Genomic DNA, 22929 nt, shown 5'->3' with positions numbered 1-22929 from the left:
CTGTTAAATGGTTGATTACACTGGAGTGGTTTGTCCAAAAAAGCCCTCATTCAGAAGGGCAAATTATAGGCATAAACCAAAAGATGTTCATGATTAACCATTTTGGTGTTCTGGTACCCTCTTTTGGATCCTTGGGGTGTTCTTCCCACAATTGCTTTCTTCTTGGTTTATTATACTGGGGTGTTTTGCCCCCAGAATAAAAATTTGAAAAAAAGTCATTCAAAGATACATAAACCCTTGCTCATGATTAACCATTATGATGTTCTGAATGTGATAACTGAGTAGTGAGAGCTATGTCATTCAAAACCAGAACATCAGAAATGGAACAGCCTGAAGTCAACTAAATAATATGAGAAATAGTTTCTAAATAAAGCAGTCCTCACCACTTTCTAGGAAAATCACATCGTACTCATTAGAGAAACCATTTAGATGTCCTACGTGTGATATTCTCCTTCAGAAAGCCCATTATACAAGAAACTCAAAATTCCATCCAGTATCTTTGTGTCACTCAGGCTTGCTTCCATGCCCAGACCTTACACGTTTGGAATTCTCTTTGCCACTATTCCTTGCTATCATACCCCAGACCTAACACCATAAGTTGTTGTTGCCAGTCACGTGGGTTGCTTTGCACCTCTCATATTGCTTTGGTGGCTTGAAACCACTCTTTATGCTGCTTAGCCCTTTTATCAGTGCCTGCCTTGGGGGGGGGGGGGAGTTCTGCCAAATTTTCTGCATCATTTCCCTTTCATGTTGTCTTAGGATTCTGGTGGCATTTTTGGTGCTGTTTCGCCACATGACATACCATCAATGGTTCATGTCACTAATAACGATGCCCTCTTTGGAGCCTTGGGGGTGTTTCTGCTACTTTTTATGCTTCTTTGCTCCTCTTACAGTAACTTGGAGAAATCCTTCCAATGCTGGTATCCCTTCGCCCCTTCACAGAGTCTTAGGCCACTTTTGGTGCCATTATCCAAGATCCACAGTATCTACAGTCTATGTACCTTGTAGTTCTTTCCCCTGTCTGTTGATTTTTTTCCCATATATGTTCAGACAATTGATTAGAAAACCCCAAATTCTGGAGCAAAGCTTCCCTCATTGACCTTAATGACAAACAAAAATGAAACAAAAAACAATTTTCTTTTTCATTTTGAAACTAAACAAATGAATCTGTATCCCACAAAATAAATTCTGAAACAAGACAAAATTTTTGATCATGCACATTCCTAGTGCTGTGTGGATTTCAATGGTGCAAAGGGGATGGCTCAGCTTCTACATCAGCTCCTGCCACTGATGAAATGATGGAACCTCACTATATTTCCAGCATACTTGCTCCATAATGTCAGGCTTGTAGAAAGGCATGGGCCCAGAAAACAGCAAGGTAGGCAATCAAACAATGACGTGACATTGGATGTGTGTTGGGCCTCTTTATTCTGTACTAAGTGGAGATGGCACACGCTGACGCGCAGAAACACGGTAAAAATAGAAAATTTTGACTTTTGAACGCTGTGGTTTCATCTTTATACATGACAGTAGCTGTACTCACATTACTATGATTCTATGCGGTTTATTTCTTAGCCACCCTCTTCACACATCCAGTGTCACTGCTTTAATGCTGTTTTTACTTTGATCTGCTTTATCTTTTATAAAATATTAAGTTACCCAGCACTAGTCAAATTTTACATTTTTTGAGTCTCTCTGTTAGTTTACAAGTTCACTGACCTTAGGACTTGTTTTATTTTTATAACCCTTATTTTTCAACCCTTACACTAAGAGTATGTTATTGATTACAGTATTTCATTTTTTTATTTTATTTTTTATTTTTTAGAATAGTAGTTTGCACATTACACATTCATTTCTAACAGTATCCATCCACAGGCCATTTCTACCTCAATAAGTTTGCACTGTTAAAATAGCTATAAATTATATTTATCCTTTTTGAATCCCTCACAGTATGCGGCACCATTTGAGAATGGAACCGGGAGAAGCTTAAGTGCTACATTATTTATTCAAGGTGTGCTTTATCTACATATTTTTTACAATCCTTTTTCCAAGTTTTCTTTTTCCTTTTTTCCCCTTTTTTCTTTTTTAATCTTGGATCTGATTAATTGTTTTCGGTTTCACAGATACGTCTGTAATGCAGATGTTGTTGGAATTAACTAATAATTATTCAGTGTGCTCTCATTTAAGGCAATGATTTTACCTTTCCTAAAATAAATACAGGTCTCCTATTGTCTAATAACAATAATTTTTAGATTTGATGTTGCTCACATGCTTTTTTACTCAGTTATTAGTCTGTATGTCTATTTTTACTCAGTTATTAGTCTGTATGTCGTGTTTATTCAGTTATTAGTCTGTATGTCTTTTTTTATATGTATGCTATATTGATTTTTACATGTTACATTGATTTTTATATTTTAATGTATGTTCTAATTATTTATTATTTATATGAGGTTCTTTTTACTATATTTTAACTTTATTGACTATTTGTTTTAAATGTTTTGCATTTTATTAATTTATTTTTTGACTTATTTTATGATTTTTAATATATTTATGATTTAGTATATTCATATTTATGTTTACTTATAGCCCTGAGGCAGCCACTGGAATGTGGCGAAACTCGGCGCGAGTTGAGCACTTTTAATTAATCACATACGTCTCCACCAATTAAAGATTTAGAAAAAGACCGTTGGGCATAAAATTGTGAATTCCATAACTCCCATTCAGCTTTTATCTGCTGGAACGAGAACTAACAAGAAGCTTCTGAATCCACCAATTGAGCCAGATTGCACAAGCCCTTACTCAACCATCCCCAAAACACCAAATTATATAGCCCAGGTGGAAACTCTAAGTTCCCCATCAATATTAAAAAGGGCGAAACCTGTATGTCATGACCCTGAAAACCCTGCCATCAAGCTCTCCTAGCTGCAGTAAGCCAGAAAGCGGAAATTCCTAGAGATACAAGAGCCTTTTGCTGCAAATGAACCAAGTTTATTGGTTGATAAGGATATGTCCAGTTCATCATCAACTTCTCCACATCAAAGTTCTGCTTATCAGAGGTCCATTCTTGCAAAGGCAGAGGAGGCAGACCACATTGTATACTCACAGATCAATGGCAAAAGAACTTGTATTTACTATTTATATTTATTATTTAGCTATTAACATTGTTCTATTACCACTTGGTACTATTTCTCTCCTTCACCTCTAACTCTAAGTTCCTACTAAGTTAGCCATGTTATTTATACCCAATTGTTGGATGTAATTGTATATTTGTTTAATTGTTCAATCTGTTTGATGTAATTTTCTGTTCCTTGTTCCGTGTAAACCGAAGTGGTATGCACTAGTGCATGAACTCCGGTATATAAAAGCCTTTAAATAAATAAATAAATAAATAAAAGCTAATGCAGCAAGCCACACAGATTGAGAAGATATGAAAGAAAGAATTATTGCCTCTGAGGGCATTCATGGCTCTCAAAGGTTACTTTCTTCTATACGATAAAGTTTTAAGGAAAGTCTAAAAGAAAGAGTATGCATTCTCAACTCATTAGATAATTTAGGGTTATACTTGGGTGCCATTAGTTCTTTGGATGGCTGTGAGACTGGGTGAATGGGGTATGAGTGTAGTATGCTTGGAAGAGGGGGTATGGAAAATGTTGTAAAACCTCATTTGAGCCTAATTATGTTAGTTCAAGGGAGATTGCAATTACATCTAGCAAATCCACTGTTAGTTTAACATATACTATATGTATTTGGCAACTGTCCTTTTAACTCAAATAAAAAGAATTTAAACAAACTCTTCTGGGGATTGGGAAGAGGCAGGCCCTCAGTTCACTTAAATATTTATTCTTCTGGGAATTAGGAGGAAAGGGCCTTTGTCCTGCTTTATATTTATTGGGAGGGGGGGGGGGGAGTGCTAGTTACCATCTAACTTTAGGACTGGGTTTTCCCAACCAGAGTCAGCCAGATAACTTTACCCAGCTAGTGCTGATATTCAGTATTAGCTGGGTAAATGTAAACCATACCCTGCCCCTTTTTTATCTGGTTACATATTAGCCAGCTAAAACTTAACTGTTTGGTAGGGAGGGAAATTAATGACTCCAGGATTTTCCAGCTAAATCCTAAACGTAGCTACCAACTGTCCTGATTTTTTTCTGGACTGTACAGATTTTTAGGGTACAGTACAGAAAAAAGAGAGAGGGCTAAAATATTCAGAAAGGTCCTGATATTAGCCCTGCAGCTGCAGGTTAGCATCTGATCATCTCTTGCAATTGTACACAACTACCTCAGATGCAATTGCCTACTCTCACCTGCTTTAATTACCTTGCAGTTATACAATATAATATTTGCTTTGGCAGCTACTCTTTAGTCAGTATGACTTGCATACATTTATTTTTGTGTCACTTGTATAGACTTCAGCTCACGATTTAGTCAGAGGCCTAAAACATTTTACAAAACTGCAGCTTGCCCCTGGGCTGGTAAAAGCAAACTTGTTTCAGAATAAAGAAGTTTGGGATCTTGTGGTCAACATATGAGGTTCCATAGGAGTAGACTCAGGGATAACATCCCAAAATATTTCTTAACACTTATCTGCTCTTATACTCTATGTTTCTGTGTTCTTCTAATGGTGATGAGTGACAATAGAAATCACATATGCATAAATTGCATCAGCAAAGATATTAAACAACATCTCCAAATGTTCTGAAATTTTCGGTTGAAAGTTGGCAACCCTGGATTGAATATTGACCTCTGTATTATTGTAATAGACTATAAACTCAAAAGAAAGGAACCCTAAGAATAAAATAAAAAGAGGAAGCAAGACTGTTAAAAACAGGAAAGCTGACATTTAACAGTGTCACTTTAAAAATACATATGCATTAGTGGATTAAAATATGGACTACAATCCAGTATGAGGTTATTAAAGATATCTCCAGCTTATTGTGATATCAGTATACTCAACCATCTTCTGTGTCACATAACAAGAAACCACAGACCATTTTCACAGCCTTTTGTGTAACTGCCAAAACATATCCATTATATTAAAACTCTAAGTAGGTATTACCAATACAATTATTAAAAGATGTTTAAGTTTTTATTCAAAAACCAAGTATGAATCCAAACTATTGACTGATAAATTTGAATCATTGCCAAAGTTAAATGTTAAATGTAATCTACCTTTAGAGTTAAAGTGTTTCAAAGGGGCAATACAATTTATTTGGATTAGTTCAATAGAATTGTACAATACTCACCTGGTTCTGATCTCCAAGTCATCATGGCTGGAATGGCACATCTCACTGAAGCGAGACACAAAGAAATCATAGCTTCTATGGTAAGATGGTGTATCCTCCTCAATATTGGCAAACTTCACAAACTGCAAGTAAACAAATGAAAGGATGAGTGAGAAAGAGCTCAGTGGTGACAAAATAAGAGGTACAGGCCTGCCTTTGGAGAAGATGCCCAGTTGAGGTTTGTGATCAGTGCAGATTTCAAAAGCCCAGCCGTACATGTAGTTGTGGAACTTTTTAACCCTAGCTACCAAAATAAGCGCCTACCTATGAATCTGAGCATAATTCTGTTGAGATAACAACGAGGTTTGAGAATAGTAGGTAGTTGATGCTTCCATGTCATCTAGCAATGCATAGCTCAGCACAGCCCCAACACAGTATGATGAGGCATTGCATGTTGCATATCCCGGCTGCGGCTGGTCCACGACTAGCCCTACTCACCCCCGAAACCCGGGTCCCTGACCTGGCCCTTCCTCTTTGGCAGCAGTAGGCAGTCGCCTATGTGCTCATGCTCCTGCTATGCACCCAGGCTCCTCCGGCAGCTCCATGGCCTCCTCTAGTCCCAGCAGGGTCTCCCAACGTGCGTCGAGAGGAGATGTTGCCACCACATAGTTCCAGTCTGTCTGCCTTAGGTGCACGCGTGCCTTCCTCGACTTTAAAGGGGCCGCAGTGGGAAACCTGCCTGTGACCCCAGATGATGACGCCTCCAGACTTTGCTACTTAAGGCAGGCTCCACCATCCGGTCTTTGCCTTGGCAACTGGTATCCACGCTTCCAGTCGTGTGCTTAGTTGGTACTCATTCGTGTTCCTGTACCTGATCTGTTCCAGTCCTGTGTTCCTGTTCCAGTCCTTGTGCTTCAATTCCAGTTTCCTGTTCTTGACCTTCGCTTGTTCCTGATTACACTTCGGGTGGATTCCTGGCTTGACCCTCACTTGTTCCTGACCACGCTTTGGACGAATTCCTGGCTTTGACCCTCGCTTGTTCCTGACCGAGCCTTGGATGGATTCTCTGGCTCTGACACTTGCCTGGACCTGACCTTGTCTCCAGCCACCTACCCTGACTTCAGCTTGTACTGACATTGTCTCCAGTTGCCTGCCCTGACTTCAGCTTGAACCTGACTTTGCCTCGAGCTGACTACTTGGACTTGGCCTATCTTAGGCTTTTGCCTATTTACAAGCCCAGACTTAACATGTTCCTGACTTCTGCCTGTCCGGACTTCTGGATCCAGGACCTGTCTTGAACTCAGCTTCTCCGGACCCTGTGCCTCTGTCACTTCCTGGCTGCCTTGAGCATCCTTCATGGGATCAACCACGCGGGCCTGCCTAAGACCAGCCGGCCCCGATACCCAAGGGCTCAACCTGCGGGGAACAAACGCTGGTATTAGCGAAGCTCCAGTCGGCCTACGCTTCCCATTCTGCTCCGTCTCCTGATGGTGGGGACCCGTGGGGGCTTCCCCATGGGTAGCATCAACCCCACCTCGGGCTAAGGGTCCACCTCTGCAACACTGCAGGTGACTGTGAGTGGCTTCTGTTCCTCATAGTGAATGAGCATAGACTCTGATGTCAGAAGTGGGTCCACCTTCATGGTCCCCCTTTATTGAAAAGGCCATGTAGCAGTTCAGCAAATTTTGCATTTCATGGAAAAAAAAATATGATAGAAGTTGACTATTCCAAAGAAAGAACTCCGCTGATCTTTAGATGTCAGTTCAGTAGCAGCATGAATTGTCTTTGCCTTGTCTTCCATTGGATGGATTCCTAAAGCATCAATTTGAAAGCCCAAAAATATGACACTGGTAGTAACAATTTAACATGTATTTTCCTTCACTTGAAATCCTGACTTTTCAAATGAGTGTACCATTTCCCTAAGTTGCTCAGAGTGTATGCCCTCTGATACTCCCATGACAAACACACTGACAAAATAAAATAAAACACCTACAATGCCATTTACATTTACTTAAATTTATGAATCACCTAACACATAAGGCCTAGCAATGAACACATAAACATACATAATCATGGTAACAAGTAAACAATTCAAGCCAACAAAGTTTCTATGAAGCACTGAAAGATGTCTGATGTGACAGAGATTCCAAATTGAACACGTTTAACTTGGAAAGCTCCTCAGTGATTAAGATTGTCTGGGCAATCGGAAGAATGTTCATCTACAATCAATTGCTGATAGAGTTGTGCAAAATCAAGTTTTGCAAAGTCCTTTGCTACAGTAAGTGTGGCAAGTATTTGGTTAACAGTAGAGGCATAGCTAAAAATGAAATTGTTTTGGAGAGCGGCAAGGTTAACATGGGTAGGCACTATGGCCAGCGTCTTACTCTGCCCTATCCCACCCCATTCCTTACCCCAGCCTATGAGAGTCTTAAAGGCAGTGGCTACAAAACCCTTTTAATATCTGGCAATACTCTGTATCTCCTACCTCTTCACTCACTCCCTGCCCTGCCTCTGCTGTATCTCATTCTCTCTCTCTCTGTGGTTAAGGCAGCTATTTTATACCAGGGTTAATGTCTCAGGCTGCTGATGAGCTATTATGTAAATAGATTTCTGCCCAGCTCAGGCATTCCTGAATTTTTAAGGGACTAAGAGGAGGAGGGTGTAAATAATTACTGCCAGAAGTAAACAGAAAGACTTTGATGGTCTCAAACATTTTCATGTTTAGCTTAAGAGCAGTGGTGTTTCCCATGAAAGTTAGCCCCCTTAAAGACACGGGATCATGGACTGATAGTGATTCCAAAACCTACGTGGCACAGATGACAGTGACTTTCCCAATGAACGGAGTTCATGAGAAAGGGTGTAGGGAGAAAGAAGATGGGTAATAAGGAGCTGTAGGGTGAATGCAGCCTCCTCCTCCTTAACTTTGCCACCCCTCCCCCCCCCCCCCACATATAATTTCCCTGAATCTCTATCACCCCGTCACCGCACTTTATCTATCTCATCTCATCCTCCCCCCTTCCAGCTCCTCTCCCACAATGGTTGTATATAGTGTTTTCACAGCCTTCACTTCACGTAATGTCTCTCAATGCATTTCCTCATACCCTCCCACTTTATTCATTGTACTTTACTCCCTAACCATCTCTTAATGCTTGCACTGAATGTTGCCACAGCTCCACTTTTATTCTGTCGCAGTTCCTTTTGTACACACTGCCTTTTAATTTTTGTACATAATGTTTGTTTTGCATTTAACAATTGTACATAATTTTCCTATTATTAATCCTATCCCCCTTTCCTTCCCTTCTCCCCCCCATTTTTAACATGAGTTTCACTGTAAAGCCCCGTTGGCTGCATTCTTGTTTCATGGAAACCGATGTGATGTTTCTAATGAATGTCGGTATATAAAAAACATTAAATAAATATATAAATACATTTATTTATTTGCTTAGCACTGGTGTTACCTGCTCTATCGTAGCATTTTAGACAGAGTACAATAAATGTCCAGAAACTCTTTTAGACTCAAATACACAAACACACCAATCATCCTGCGCTAAAGACCCTGCTCATTAAACATTCTTAAATTCTATCACCCTCATAAATTTAACTGATTGAACAGTCAAGTCCCAAATGCTTGACTAAACATTATTTTTACTCTGTTCTTGAATGTTCTGTGGTATGTCTCCATCCTCAATTCGACTGGAAGAGTATTCCAGATCTCTGAGCCCACTGCTGCAAATGTTCTCTTCCGGCTATCACACAGACACATTACTCGCACTGATGGAATTTCAAGCACATTTTTCCGTTGAGATCTCAGCAGGTTTGGTGATCCATAGATCTTTGATAATAAGTTGCTACTAAATGGCACTTTGGTGTTTAGTGCCCTGTGAATTAATACAAGGATCTTGAACCCAATATGCCACTGCACTGGAAGTCAATGTAAGGTACACAAGACAGGGGATATATGAACTGTATTCAGAAGAGAACCGGGAGCAAATGTAGTGACTTGACAAGAGGGTTTACATGGCCATGGTGATGTTGAAGGAAGATAAATCAAGCAGCCAAATTCTGAAAAGACGGCGGTGAAGAAAGATAGTTCAGTGGGAAGCCTGCAAAGATCAAGATACAATAGTCTAAGCAGGAGGTGATAAGAGAGTATGAGAAGCAAACTCAGAAATGAAGGAGAAAATTTATTTAGCAATGTTACAGAGGAAGAAATGACATGTTTTAGCAGTGTTTTGGATATGCGCAGAGAAGGAGAAGAGGTATCAAAGATAATCCCCAAGATTACAGGTTAAGGAAAAACAGGAGGATGAGTAATATCCATGGAAACAGAAAAACAGGGAAGTGGGATTCTGGAAAAGATAAGAAGTTCCATCTTGGTCAACCTAGCACATCTGCCAAATTTTATAAGAAAAGGAAGTGAATTGGTGGAGGAGGTTGGAAAAAAGAGATATAGGATAGGGAACAGAAAGGAAGAAGTGAATTTTGTTCTGTCACAACAAACCTTCTACATAGTTTTCTATTAAATACTTATCAATCACACAAAGCTGCTGATTGATAGGGATGTGTGTTCATGTTAAATGAATGCCAAAAAAGGAACGAATGAGCCCATTTTTGGTTTGTTCTGAATGAAGCAAAATGACAATGGCCTCCTATGAAAATACCTGAAAATGGTTGGGTATTTTCACATTTATTGTATATTTGGAAAATAAAAATGGGCCTCCCATGGCCCCAACTACCCTCCAACCCTTCCAAAATTGAATTTGTGGCCCAGGTCCACTGCCTGAGCCTCTTTGAGCCCAGCTAAGCTTCCCCAGGCCCCTACAACTCCCACTCCAGCCATAAAATAAATCCTGTACAGGGTCCAAGCACAGCCAGGGTCCTCCCACTCAATGCTCAAATTTTCCTGGGCCGGAGATCTCCTTCCCAACCCCCACTTACTCATTTCCCAGAACCTTTTAAAAGTCTAAAGGGCAAGAGTGAAGCCCATTCATTTCTCCCCATGGTCCTGGAGTATAGCATCACAATGAACAACTTTGATGCTTTCCTCCAGTACGGCCAGCACCGTTTTGTTATATGACCAGGGAACAGGCAAGGAAAGGGGACAGGCTGGGATCAGACCACCTCCTATTCAGGTTGTATTATTCTTTTAGAAGAGTTTGGCAGGGTGGGCATGCTCGGCCTAGCAGGGCCTGTTGTCATAGCTTCAATGGGAGAGCTGTCACTTGATAGCTTTTCTTTTTTAAAAGCAGCACCATTTAACAAGCTATAGTCTTTTGAATATAAATAGTTATGGGTAAAGTCATCCGGCCACACAAGACGAGATATCTTTAGACATGCTAGCAGTCACATCTTGAGTTAGGCGAATTACTTATTCTGTTAACTCAAATATCAGAGTTAGCCAGATAAGTTATTCGGATAACGCAACTCCACCCAAGAATGTTCCTAAAATGCACTTTACTTATTTGGCTAAAAGGTAGCCAAATAAGAAGCTGGATATTCAAAATTCCTCATTTAGCCAGAAAATGTGTAAGTTATCCAGAGAAATGGTTTTGAATATTGGCCTCACCATTACTTAAAGAGAAAACATACAGTTTGGCCTGTTATATTCCCTCACTGGGGTTTGCTGATGAGAAAGAATACTTGCAAAACCAAGCAGCATAAAGGACTCTAGGAGGTGAACATTTTGACATTGATATGTTTAAAGGAATCAAATTCCATGAAAAGCTGTGAAATGCTTAATGTGACATTCTGCCTAAACTGATAGAACATTATTATATTTTACCCACTAATTGTGCTAAATGATTATCTTTGAAAGATTCTATGAATCTGTACATGTGGAGGTCCATATTCAAAGCTATTTAGCCAGATAACTCAAACATTATCTGGCTAAACTGCAAGTATTTCAACTTAAAACCACTTATCTGGCCAGATTTTAGGTAAGTCATTATCCAGCTAAAATCTAGCCAGATAAAAAATGAGGCGTTCTTGGACAGGGTAAAGTTATTCAGCCAACTTAGCCAATTTTCATCTATAACCAGCTACGTTAGCCAGATAACTTTAGACCAGGCCTAAAGTATGGCCTAAAGTATGACCTAAAGTAGCAGGCCTAAAGTATGGCCAGATAACTTGCCACTTAACTAGATGTCTTCAAAACAAAACTTAACTGTTGGCCTCCCAGCCTGATCCCCCCCCCTAAAAATTGTAAAGTCCCCTGCTGACTGAGTGCATCACCCCAGCCCCTCCGATGAAAAAAAGTGAAAGCCTTATATAGGCTTTCCACGCTGGCCTTTCCCCTGCTGCCCCTGCCCCCTCTCCCCGCTCCCTCTCCAGTAAATTTAATGTTAAAAAGACCCCATTCCTCCACCTCCACCTCTCCCATCCAAACCCTAACCCTCCCACCTATCCAGTACCTGCCAGAACAAATGGGAGCCCCGCTCTGTAGCACCTGGATCACAGTATGCTGCAATCCCAGGCATTTCTAGCATTGTTCTGGCAACAGTGCTAGAAGCATAAGCTGTCATCATGACTGTGCAGCAGCTGAAAATGCCTTTTTAAATTTAATTTACTGGAATAGAGTGGGGAAGGGGCAGAAAGACCAACCAGCACAGAAAGTCCGTATAAAGCCTTCACTTTTTTCATCGAAGGGGTTTGGGGAGGGAGCTCGGGCAACAAGAGGCTTTTAAATATTTAGGGGGTTGGGAATCGGGCCAGTAAGCTTACAGTTAAATGTTTTTTCAAACCATATGAGTGCCACTTAACCAGGTATCTTTTGAAGATTATCCAGTTAAGTTGCAGATTATCCAGCCCCACAAGGCCAGATAACTTTATACCTAACCAGCCTTGTTTAAAAGCTGGACAGTTAGGTTTAAAGATATGATAATTTGAGTCAGGGATATTCAGCAAGACGTTTATCTCGCTGAATATCCAGGGTAAGTTATCAGGATAACTTTGGCTGGTTAACTTGTCCGCTCACCAGCTTACTCAATAAAAGAAGACAAAAGGTCCACTGAGTCCAACCTTCTGACTACCTAACAGCTCTCTGCATTCTTGATAATCAAAGGAAAACAAAACAAAAACAAGTTAGGATTGCATGGCAAGTTCAAAGCTTGCGTTCTATGACTCCATTACCTGCATGTATCGAGTTGCTCCAGGTGTGTGTGTGTGTGTGTGTGTGTGTGTGTGTGTCTTGCCGTTTCTGTATGGGGGTAAGGTCATAGTGTATGGGTGTGGTTGGGAGTGGGGGCACGTGTGGGGGTATAGAGGCATGAGGGGTTATTATGTGGGGCTGGTTACTGTTGTGAGTTGCATACTCTTTCCCTCTTGCACTTTTCACTTCCCTCTCCCTCCTTTCCCCCTTGTTCTCTTCACTCTTTTCTCTCTCTCTCCCTGTCCTCCTCATTCCACTTTGAACTCTTCATTACCAGCTCCCTTTCCCCACACTCCCCCAGCCACAGGCAGCTCCTCCTATTCAGCTGGTAGAACCTGGTCTCCATACCAGCCACACTGCTCACTCCCACTAGGGCCACTTTTTTTTTTCAGTCTTAAGAGTCAGGGCTCCTCACCAACTCCTGTCCTCTGTTCCATGACACTGCTTCTTCTTTTCTTCAGCTGGTGGGGCCTATGCACCCTTCTAGTCTTGCTTCTTTCTCACCACGGCCAGCTCAAATGCTTATGTTCTCTGCTTTTAATGCCTGCCTGCAAGTTTTGCCTGCGATGTCAGTGTCACAGATGAACAGACAGACAAAACAGAAAACATAAGTGCATTTTTATTCCATAAAACAAGCTAGGAATACTGCCTCTGTAGCCAGCCAATTCCTTTCTGACCCCAAATATGGCACTCTGCCAAAATTATCAGTTTTCCGTAGCATAGAGTGATATCATTATGCCCACCTACTATGTTTCCTCTAAAAACTTGTCAAATTTAAGTTTGAAATGATTTAGAGCTGTAGCTGTAATTACTACTGGCAAAATGTTCCATAATTTTATCATTCTTTCAGTAATAAATCCCTTCTGGTGAAGGTAATGAAATCTACTCCCTTTTAATATTAGTAGTTGGCCCTTTGATTTGTTTGTACTTGAAAATATCTTTCAAAAATGCCTTCACTTTCATATATCTGTATAGTGTAATTAGATCTCCTTTAAATGTTTTTTCTAATGTGAACAGACCCCACTGGAAGAAGCACTGGTAAAACACACATTGGGATGTTAGGACATTGAGCCATGACCAAGCCGTCTCCGCTAGCTATGACCGTGACAAAGATCACCTGAACTTTTTTCCCAATAACCCCAATTTCAACAACCTTTAAGCATGCATAGGCCCCCGTGTATCGTTTATTACCTTAATACTCTTTCTTTGAAACTTTTCTTTTGGCTACATTTTTATGAGGCTGGTGGCCCAAAACTACAAAAGATCTCAGAAAGAAGACCACAGGAAAGAATTTTTGATAAGATAAAAGAGAAAGGGAAAGTAATAAGGGTGGCAAAGCTGCAAGTAGAAGAAAAACTAGTTAAAGAGGTAAAGTGAAGTAACAAGACTTTCTTCAGGTATATCAGAGAAGGAAGCGCGGAGCTGGGATTGTGAGACTGAGAGGAGAAAAGAAGGAATGAGTGGAGAGCTAGGAAGAGCTAAACAAATGCTTGTATTCAGTATTCATTGAAGAAGGAATTGGATAAGGACTACTGGTTGTTGGAACGGGTACGTATGGTAGCGGGATAGATGCTGCACTATTTACAGAAGAAAAGATGTGCACAGAACCAGCAAAAGTGCAAGTAGACAAAGCTATGAGGCTGGGCAGAATAATTCTTTAGAGAGCACAGAGAAGTTTTGGTGAGTGTCTTAGAGACAGGAATTCTCTTATGAGAATGCAGAAGGGCAGATATTGTCCTTCTTCATAAAAGCAGTAACAGAGAGGAGACTGGAAACTACAGGTCAGTTAGTCTTACGTTGGTGATGAGAAAATTAATAGAGAATCTACTGAAACCAGTGGATTGCAGGATCCCAGGTAAAACGGATTTGCAAGAGGGAGATCATGTCAAAGCAATCTAATCAAACCAAACTTTGATTGGGTGACCAGAGAATTAGATAAAGGGCATGCACTGGAGCTGGTATATTTGGGTTTCAGCAAAGCTTTTGATGCTGTTCCGCAGAGGAAACTCAAACTGAGCAACCTTGTGATGGGCCCCAAGGTGGTGGACTGGATTAAAGACTTCGTGAGGGATAGACAAGAGAGGGTAGTCGTAAATGGAATTCAGTCTGAGCAAAGAAAGGTGATTCATGGAGTTCCTCAGAAATCAGTCATGGGGATGGTCCTATTCAATATTTTTGTGAACAATCTTGTGGAGAAATTAGTAGGCAAATTTTGTCTTTTTGTTGATGATTCTGATTTGCAACACAGTGCACTTGCCTAAGGGAGTAGATGGAAAAAAAGTGATTTAAGAATGTTGGAAGTATGATCAAGTGCTTAGTAGCTAAATTTCAATATAAAAAAAACTGCAGAGTTTTGCATTTTAGGCACAGAAATCTAAGGGAGCTGATGGAATTGGCAGGCTATTTACCCTGTGATTGTTCCCCTCTGTCCAATTCAGCTTACAGTAGCAGATTAATACTTTCTATAATCATACACTGTTGCGCTGGAGGTGGACACTTGGCCTGGTGCAGGATTGGTACGGCCCTCTGGTCGGACCCAGAGAGCACCTGCCACTAGGAAGCGGAGCACACAAGGAGACAGAGGCTAGCTGGAGCTTCGCCAAAAGAAATCTGGGGTTTCCGCAGGATGAGCCCTTGGTTACCCAGACCGCCTGAATTTAGGTGGGCCTCCGAGGGTCTCCCAGAGAGGTTGCGGAGAGGTGTGCCCACCACGAGCAAAGGTGCACTGCTGGTGAAGATAGGATGAGCTAGACCAGGACTAGGATCACCGGAGACCTCCAGAAGGAAACAGGAAGTGAAGGTCCTCTGGGCGAGATAGGCAGCGCCTATTGGTCTAGTTGAAGGTAGGCTGCGGTCAGCGTCCGAGCAGACTGATCTGGTTGTCACAGGAGCAAACAGAGAATCCGAGTGTAGCGCAAGGGTCAAAGCCAGAGTATCAGTCCGATGGTCAGCCAAAGCAAGGGTCAGATCCAGGTTAGTCAGTACGAAGTCAAGCAAGCAAGGGTCAGTTCCAGGTGGCGGTCAAATGTGGTCAGAATGCAGGCAGTGGTCATTCCAGGCAGCAGTCAAATGTGGTCAGAAGGCAGGCAGTGGTCGGTTCCAGACAGCAGTCAAAAGTGGTCAGAAGACAGGCAGTGGTCAGTTCCAGGCGGCAGTCAACGTAGTCAGGCAAGCAGATGTCAGTACCGTGAGTCAGACGGAGAAGCTACGACAAGGAGAGGAGCTTGGAGCAGGAGGCAGGAGAGACAATGGAACACAGAGAGGACCACAGAAACACGGGAACACAGGAGCACTGGAACAAGACAGGAACACAGGAACTCTGGAACAGGACTGGAATGAGGAAGCAGGAAAACACAGGAATGAGGAACAGCAAACTAGCTACACCGAAGGTGTCGACCAGATTGCCAAGGCGAGGTTCTGGGGACAGGGCCTCGCCTTAAATACAAGGTTTAGCTGATGACATCATCAGGCGCCGCGGACCAGTTTCCCGCACTGGGCCCTTTAAAGGGCCTAACAGTCCGCGCGTGCATGCCTAGGGGCAGGGCCGACATCGAGGAGGACGCTGAGCCCCAGCGTGAGGAGCGCTGTGAATGTGAAGGTCCCGACGAGCCTGGGGACGTCATGGAGCGCCATGGGCGAGAGGACCTGGCTGCGGCTGCAAGGGAGGGCGAACCAGGACCTTCATGAGCGAGGTGAGCAGGTCTGGCTGCAGCACTAGCGCAGCCGGGACGCGCAACATACACCCCAAGATTGCTTAATAATTATCTTTATGAGAACTGCGATCAATAGGCCATGAGAAGGAGTCTGAGACAAAGTTTCAGAAATTAAAAAAGAATGTGTAGTCTCTCTCTTTTCTCAGCAGAAATTATGTTCCTGCTTGCAGAAATAACCAAAAAAGGCTTGGCACAATTTGTATAATCAAAGCTTGGCATAGATCCTTTTCTGTGTAAGAACAGTATAGAAGTCTGATAAATTGTAAAGAAAGCCAGAATGCCCACTGAGAGCTCATTCAAAATTTGTCTTTCTCCCTATAATATTACTGGCAGAATAAATATAGTGGCATTTTACTGAGACAGAGTCCTGTCCAATTTTTTAATGTGATCCAAGAGGGAATAACCGCAGCCTGCTGACAGGGTCATTCATCAAATCACGTTAGGGTGCAATCGTGGGCGTTAGGGTCCTAACGCCCACAATAATGCTATAACGCCCATGATAAAAAAGTACATCACGAGACATGTATGCAAATTTTCAAAATTTAGTCAAAAACGGAGGAGTTTGGGTGGAGTATATGAAAATGAGGGGTGTTTAACATTGCATGCGATAGAGTAACACATGTTTTAACACCAAATAACTGGCAATATGCCCAAAACAGGATTTGCAATATTTATCACAAATCCCATTTTTGGAGAGAGAGAGAGAGAGAAAGTAACCTCAGGGAAAAACAGGCGTGTTGCAGGCTTCAGAGTTTTTAGAGTATTGCTGTTGGATATGGCACATATGGAGAACATAAGGAATAATGTAACTGAGACATAAGAATATACATAAGAACATAACAAATGCCATACTGGGTCAGACCAAGGGTCCATCAAGCCCAGCATCCTGTTTCCAACAGTGGCCAATCCAAGTCACAAGTACCTGGCAAGTACCCACACATTAGATAGATCACAAGCTACTATTGCTTATTAATTACCGTAATAGCAGTTTATGGATTTAACCTCTAGGAACTTATCCAAACCTTTTTGAAACTCAGTAACACTTACTGCTGAAACCACATCCCCAGGCAATGAATTCCAGAGTTTAACTATGCGCTGAGTGAAAAAGAATATTCTTCGATTTGTTTTAAATGAGCTACTTGCACCAGGAAAAAAATAAAGAGAAGAGAAAAAGATGAATATGGCCAAGAAAATAGAGAAAAGATAAAACAGAGAAGCACAACCTGCAGAGATGTTAAAGCAGTCGAATAGATAAAGTAGTAATAGTTCATGGTGGATCCCTTTGTTGTGTGAAAGTGTGTGCACCTGTGATACCAAAAGGACCCGAGAGCAGAATGGATGGTGATGTTTAAAAGGTTAAGCCTCCTGATGGGAGTGCCAGCCAGGTATATGTGAAATTATTATTTTTATAAGGATACTGTATGTGTATTTTTGCCTTGTGAAAACCTTTCCCTTTATTTCCTAGAGCACAGTAGGATGATTTCTTTGAATTAAGGTAAAGTTCGATGAGTTAAAAACTCAAAGTCATAAGACTGCTGCTTCTCCCTCTTCAAACTCTCTACCCCCTGCTCTCTTTACTGGTAGTTACAAAATGTCGCTGTAGAGCATCTTCTTTCCCCTCATCACTTCTCCCTCTTGCTGAGGAGGGTGTTTCTCATAATTGCTCCTTTAGTTATTTGTTGCCCTTATATTCTGCAACACGACTTTACAGTTCAAATAAATACTAAAATCCATTTTCCTCAGCTGTCTCTCCTTTTCTCTGAAACTCCTTGCCATTGTTTTTTTACCAGCCAGACAAACTCTCTTTCTTTCTCTTAAACCTACCAATGTATTTTATTTAACTGGCTGTAATTGTTATACTTCTGAGGTATCTCTCTCTCGTTTTGAAAGTTAGAGTATGTTATGATTGTTGGAGGTACATCGTTAAGCAGTCAGAAAGCCTTTTACTGAGCTGATAGGAAGAATAGATTCCTACCCTTGAGTAGAGTTGGAATGCTTATGCTATGAAAGTTATTTGTAAGTGTAACCCTGTGCTGGTTGTACCCGGGATAGCGGTACCAGAGACCATATCTCAAATACAGTTTCAGGTGGTAAACTTTCCATACTGTTAAAATGTGTTAAACTTCTGGGTTCCCTGAGCAGGGTGAAAGATAACTTTCAAGGCCCTTCTTATTGCAACACTTAAGGCCCAGTTCACAGTTCTTGTATACAGCTCGGACAAGCACTAAAAGTCATTTTGCAGCAAAAAAGCACACTAGAAGCTGACTTTGGTTTCCAACAATACTTTTACTGATATAGTATGAAATGATGAAAATGTTCTTTACAGCAGTTCAGTTCAAATTTAAATGGTAAAAGTGTTTTTAATAGGGATGTGAATCGTTTTTTGACGATTTAAAACAATCGTCAGGTATATTTTAAATCGTCAAAAATCATTAGAGCCGCGATACTATAGCAATTCCCCCGATTTATCGTCAAAAAATCGTAAATCGGGGGAGGGCGGGAGAACCGGCACACCAAAACAACCCTAAAACCCACCCCGACCCTTTAAAACAAATCCCCCACCCTCCCGAACCCCCCCAAAATGTTTTAAATTACCTGGGGTCCAGTGGGGGGGTCCCGGCACGATCTCCCGCTCTCGGGCCACAGCTGCGTTAATAGAAATGGCGCCGGTGGCCCTTTGCCCTTACCATGTGACAGGGCAAAGGTAGCGCCGGCGCCATTTTGGTTCCTGGCACCCGACGTCACGAGTGCAGGAGATCACTCCTGGACCCCCGCTGGACCCCCAGGGACTTTTGGCCAGCTTGGGGGGGCCTCCTGACCCCCACAAGACTTGCCAAAAGTCCAGCGGGGGTCCGGGAGCGACCTCCTGCACGCGGGCCGTATTGCCAATATTCAAAATGGCGCCGGCGCTCCCTTTGCCCTCACTATGTCACTGGACCCCAGGTAATTTAAAACATTTTGGGGGGGTTCGGGAGGGTGGGGGATTTGTTTTAAAGGGTTGGGGTGGGTTTTAGGGTTGTTTTGGTGTGCCGGTTTTCCCGCCCTCCCCCCTCCCCCGATAAAACGATTTTTTTAACCAAAAAAACCATGACAATCAGATTCCCCCCCCTCAGCCAAAATCGATCATTAAGACGATCGATCACACGATTCACATCCCTAGTTTTTAATACATTTGTGACTTCTTATAATCTTGCTTAAGTTTAAGAAGTCAAAGTCAATTGATTCAGTCTTTAATCTGATGTTTTTCCCATTCCATGGTTATAAGGCAAGTTAGTGCTTCCCTCCCAATGTTGGTGAAGTTTTAAAAGTGAAATCCATTTTACACAGTAATTTATCTCCTACCTCTCCATGTAGTTTTCTCCTCTGAACTCCTTAGTTTCCTCACAGTACCTGAATGGCAACAAGTATACGCCTCTTCTCCCTTCCAGTATCAGAATGATACTCCCTTTACTCCTATACTCCAAATTGCCACTTGCCAGTAGATATTCTTGGACCCGCTTGTGGTCCATCCCAACTCCTTTCTCCCTTCTCTCCTTCTTCTCCATTGGATGTAAGTCATCCTTCTCCTTGGATCTTGATGCTCTCAGGGTCCTCTTTCATGAAGGAGACCTCTTCCACTTGATGTTAGTGTAGCAAATAAATTAACAAGTTAATGAGTACTCAAAACTTAAGTGAATCAAGTTAAAAATACAAAATGGATCGGGAGAGTAGAAAGAAACTCCTATCCAACTAAAAGACTCCATGGAGGTGTCAGCTCAAACAACAGCAAAATTAGAGAACAGCCAGACCATGCTGCCTCTTCAAAACAAAGGAGCAGACCCTAAAATAGTGGTCTGGCTTTATATACCAGAGGAACCTGCCAATGACTTTCTTCCACATGGGGAAGTCACACATCCACACTATTACTCTGTTTCCTCCCCACACAAATGGTACATTCTGTCTAACTTCTAATAGGGAGTTGTTGACAGGATCCCTACATAAGTTTTCTCTGATTGGGAAGGGTGTTTGATCTGTGACATGATGAAGAATTATGCTCAAAACAAAAATGAAGGATGGGAAGTGATATTTATTGTGTTAGTTTCAGGTCTTATCTTGTCTTATTTTGTTTGTGTTACAAACTGAGTTAAGCAGTCGTTCAGGCTTAGAACAACTCCCATCAAAGAACGGGAGAAATTTGCCTGCTGCTTTCAGGCTATGTTACTATATTCATCTGTGTTTCTTTCTTGTTATTGCTCAAAAGTGTTATTTTCAGGTCTAAATTAAACAATTATTTTTAAGATAGCCTTTTAAGCTGTTGGTAGTTTGTATCCCTGACAAAAATTTGTGTTTTACGTTGTTAAATGCCGCTGTTGCAACCACTCCTATATCCTGTTGTTAAAGTTATGTTTGATTTACTAAGGTAGAGGAGATAAAAAGTGCCCATGCAGTTATGGCACTTGTTCACGTATATGTGTTAGTTATCACTTTCAAAAATTAAACAGAAATAAACTGACAACTGTCTTCACTAATAAATCTATGTTAATCATTTAAGTGATTTAGACCATAAGGTTATTTTTTAGTTATTCATAAAGTCTTTTTCTTTCCCTGTGTAACTGTTTGAAGTCGTGTCCGTTGAATTTCATTCTGAGAACTGTGGTTTTGTTGGCTTTGTTAAAGCAAATTAGTATTGAGATTTTTTTAAATAAATACATTGCGCTGTCTGATAATCTATATTAGCTGTTAGTAGAAAAACAGTGACCAGCGTTGCCACAGTTCCTTACCTAATTTACCCTAAGTTGTCAATGATTTTAGCATTGGGTTTTTTTTAAGACAGATGGGAAGTGATACATCTGGACCATTGTTTATCTAGAAGGCAGTTTAAAAACATAAGAAATTGCCATACTGGGTCAGACAAAGGGTCCATCAAGCCCAGCATCCTGTTTCCAACAGAGGCCAAACCAGGCCGCAAGAACCTAGCAATTAGTTAGAGTAAGAATATAGTACCAGATATTACACTAGACAAACTTTTAATGGAATGTGTAAATAATCTCTTTCTATGTTCTCCCCTCTGCTATTGATGCTTTATATTTACTGAAAGGTCTTGAAGGCAAACTTACAGCTATATTTTACTTCTGTTATCTATCTGGGTTACTCCATTTTCTAAAAGTTAGGGCTCTCTTACCCATGATCAAATTACTGTCTCGCTCTTTATATGATTTTTTTAAAGGATCCTCAGCTGTCAACACTTCCTTGATCTGAGGAAGCAAAGAAAATTATTTTATTCTTCTTAAACAGTCTCTTGCATCTAACAAATTATTCATTTCCCCTGGTGTTTTATTGCTTCTTTTTCCCCAGCAGCTTGACCCTAGAGCCCATACTCTTATTTACCTGTTCGTTCGAGGATTTCTACTGGAGCTCTGCAGGGGATCCGGAACTTGTCCATCCTTATTTGGCGAAGGAGAATGGGAAAAAATGTGATTGTTTGGGCGGAGCACCAGGATGAGTCTTCGAAGGGACCCCACCAAATGTGGGAAGAGCGGGTTGGGCCACGAAGCTCTGGGAGGGTGATTTGTCGCGCCCACCGTAAGGTGCCGTCTGGGAGGGTGATTTGTCGTGCCCACTGTAAGGTGTCGTCTGTGAGTCCGGACGTTGGCGAGAAAGGGGATTGCTGAGCACTGTAGTGGCGTATGTTGTGGGATGAATGAAATCCGCAGAGAACGCCGATGTGTCACCACATCACTACAAATCTCTGCGGCTTCTGGGTGGGAGTGAGCCAGCAGTAGAGGGAAGACGAAGCTGTGGCAGTGACTGTTTTGTCAGTAGAATTACATCTTACGTAACCTTCTCTATCTATATGTTCCTCACTCTGTTTCCACCCTCCTCTCTCGCGTAAAAAACACAGCTGGTCCTCCTCCCCCCCCCCCCCCCCTCGCTCAACTGACTTTACTGCTGTTAGGGTCTGAGAATTGTATTATTCAGCTCTCTGTTCCTCTCAAGCCCATGCCCTTTCAAGCCTATGTCCCTTCTACCCCTCCCTGATAAGGGGATACCTCATGGCTTCTCACTTGCTATTGACTTAAATATTATGATTCATCCTGATTTATCTGAGCTCCCTTTTCAGAATCCCATCATTTCCTTTGTTGCTGGATCTTGTCTCAGAGACTATTTTGATTCTCTTTAAACTATTTGGTGTACTCTCTGCCGTCATGGAGACAGCCCAACTCCATTTTGCTCTGCTTGTTTGCTTCTTGGCCACCTCTGTAGACTGTTATCAATTACTGTTTATACTAATTCCAGGTTAGTTTTTTGATTTAATTTTTCATGTTTATGAAACCTATGGAAAAGCCAGTTAAGAATTTTATTTTTATACATGTCCTATTACAAGTTTTTCTCTTCCACACAGATTGCTTTTCTCCAAAGCACTACTCCTTCCATAGAAGATTCCTTTGATGCTAGTGCTATGGCACGGGCAGCTGTCTTATCTATGTCTCCTACTGGTTTTAATGCAGTTACTAATGCACTTATTATCTCGCTCCAGAATTATTCCCACATTTCTCTTTTATAACTCCAAGAAAGGCAGAAAGAAGCTTCACATCAAATTAGAGCATGATAGGCCCAAGGTTAGGTCCTTGAGAGCCACAAACAGACCAGGTTTTCAGGATATACACAATGAATATGCATGAGATAGATTTGCATCCAATGCCTCCATTGTATGAATATAGATCTCAGGCATATTCATTGTGGATATCCTGAAAACCTGGCCTGTTTGTGGCTGTGAAAGTCCAGAGTTGGCCACCCCTGCCCCAGGTTGTCAGTATAATCTAGCCCCAAATTATAATTGGGCCCAAATGGTCTCCCTGTTTCTCCT

The 22929-nt window shown here is 41.6% G+C and overlaps 1 protein-coding gene across 3 annotated transcripts in view; it reads right to left on the bottom strand.

Moving 5' to 3' along the window:
- The window catches only part of EFR3B (EFR3 homolog B), a 455199-nt gene that overhangs the window by 214103 nt on the left and 218167 nt on the right, over positions 1-22929 (bottom strand). For all 3 annotated transcript variants that reach the window (XM_029596199.1, XM_029596200.1, XM_029596198.1), the window contains one exon: positions 5244-5365. In XM_029596199.1, the coding sequence (XP_029452059.1) occupies positions 5244-5365 (122 nt within the window). The remainder of the gene's footprint in view (positions 1-5243; positions 5366-22929) is intronic.

Source organism: Rhinatrema bivittatum, chromosome 3 (assembly GCF_901001135.1).
Source record: "Rhinatrema bivittatum chromosome 3, aRhiBiv1.1, whole genome shotgun sequence".
In the NCBI taxonomy this organism is placed as follows: Eukaryota; Metazoa; Chordata; class Amphibia; order Gymnophiona; family Rhinatrematidae; genus Rhinatrema; species Rhinatrema bivittatum.
This window is presented reverse-complemented; position numbering and strand designations above follow the sequence as displayed.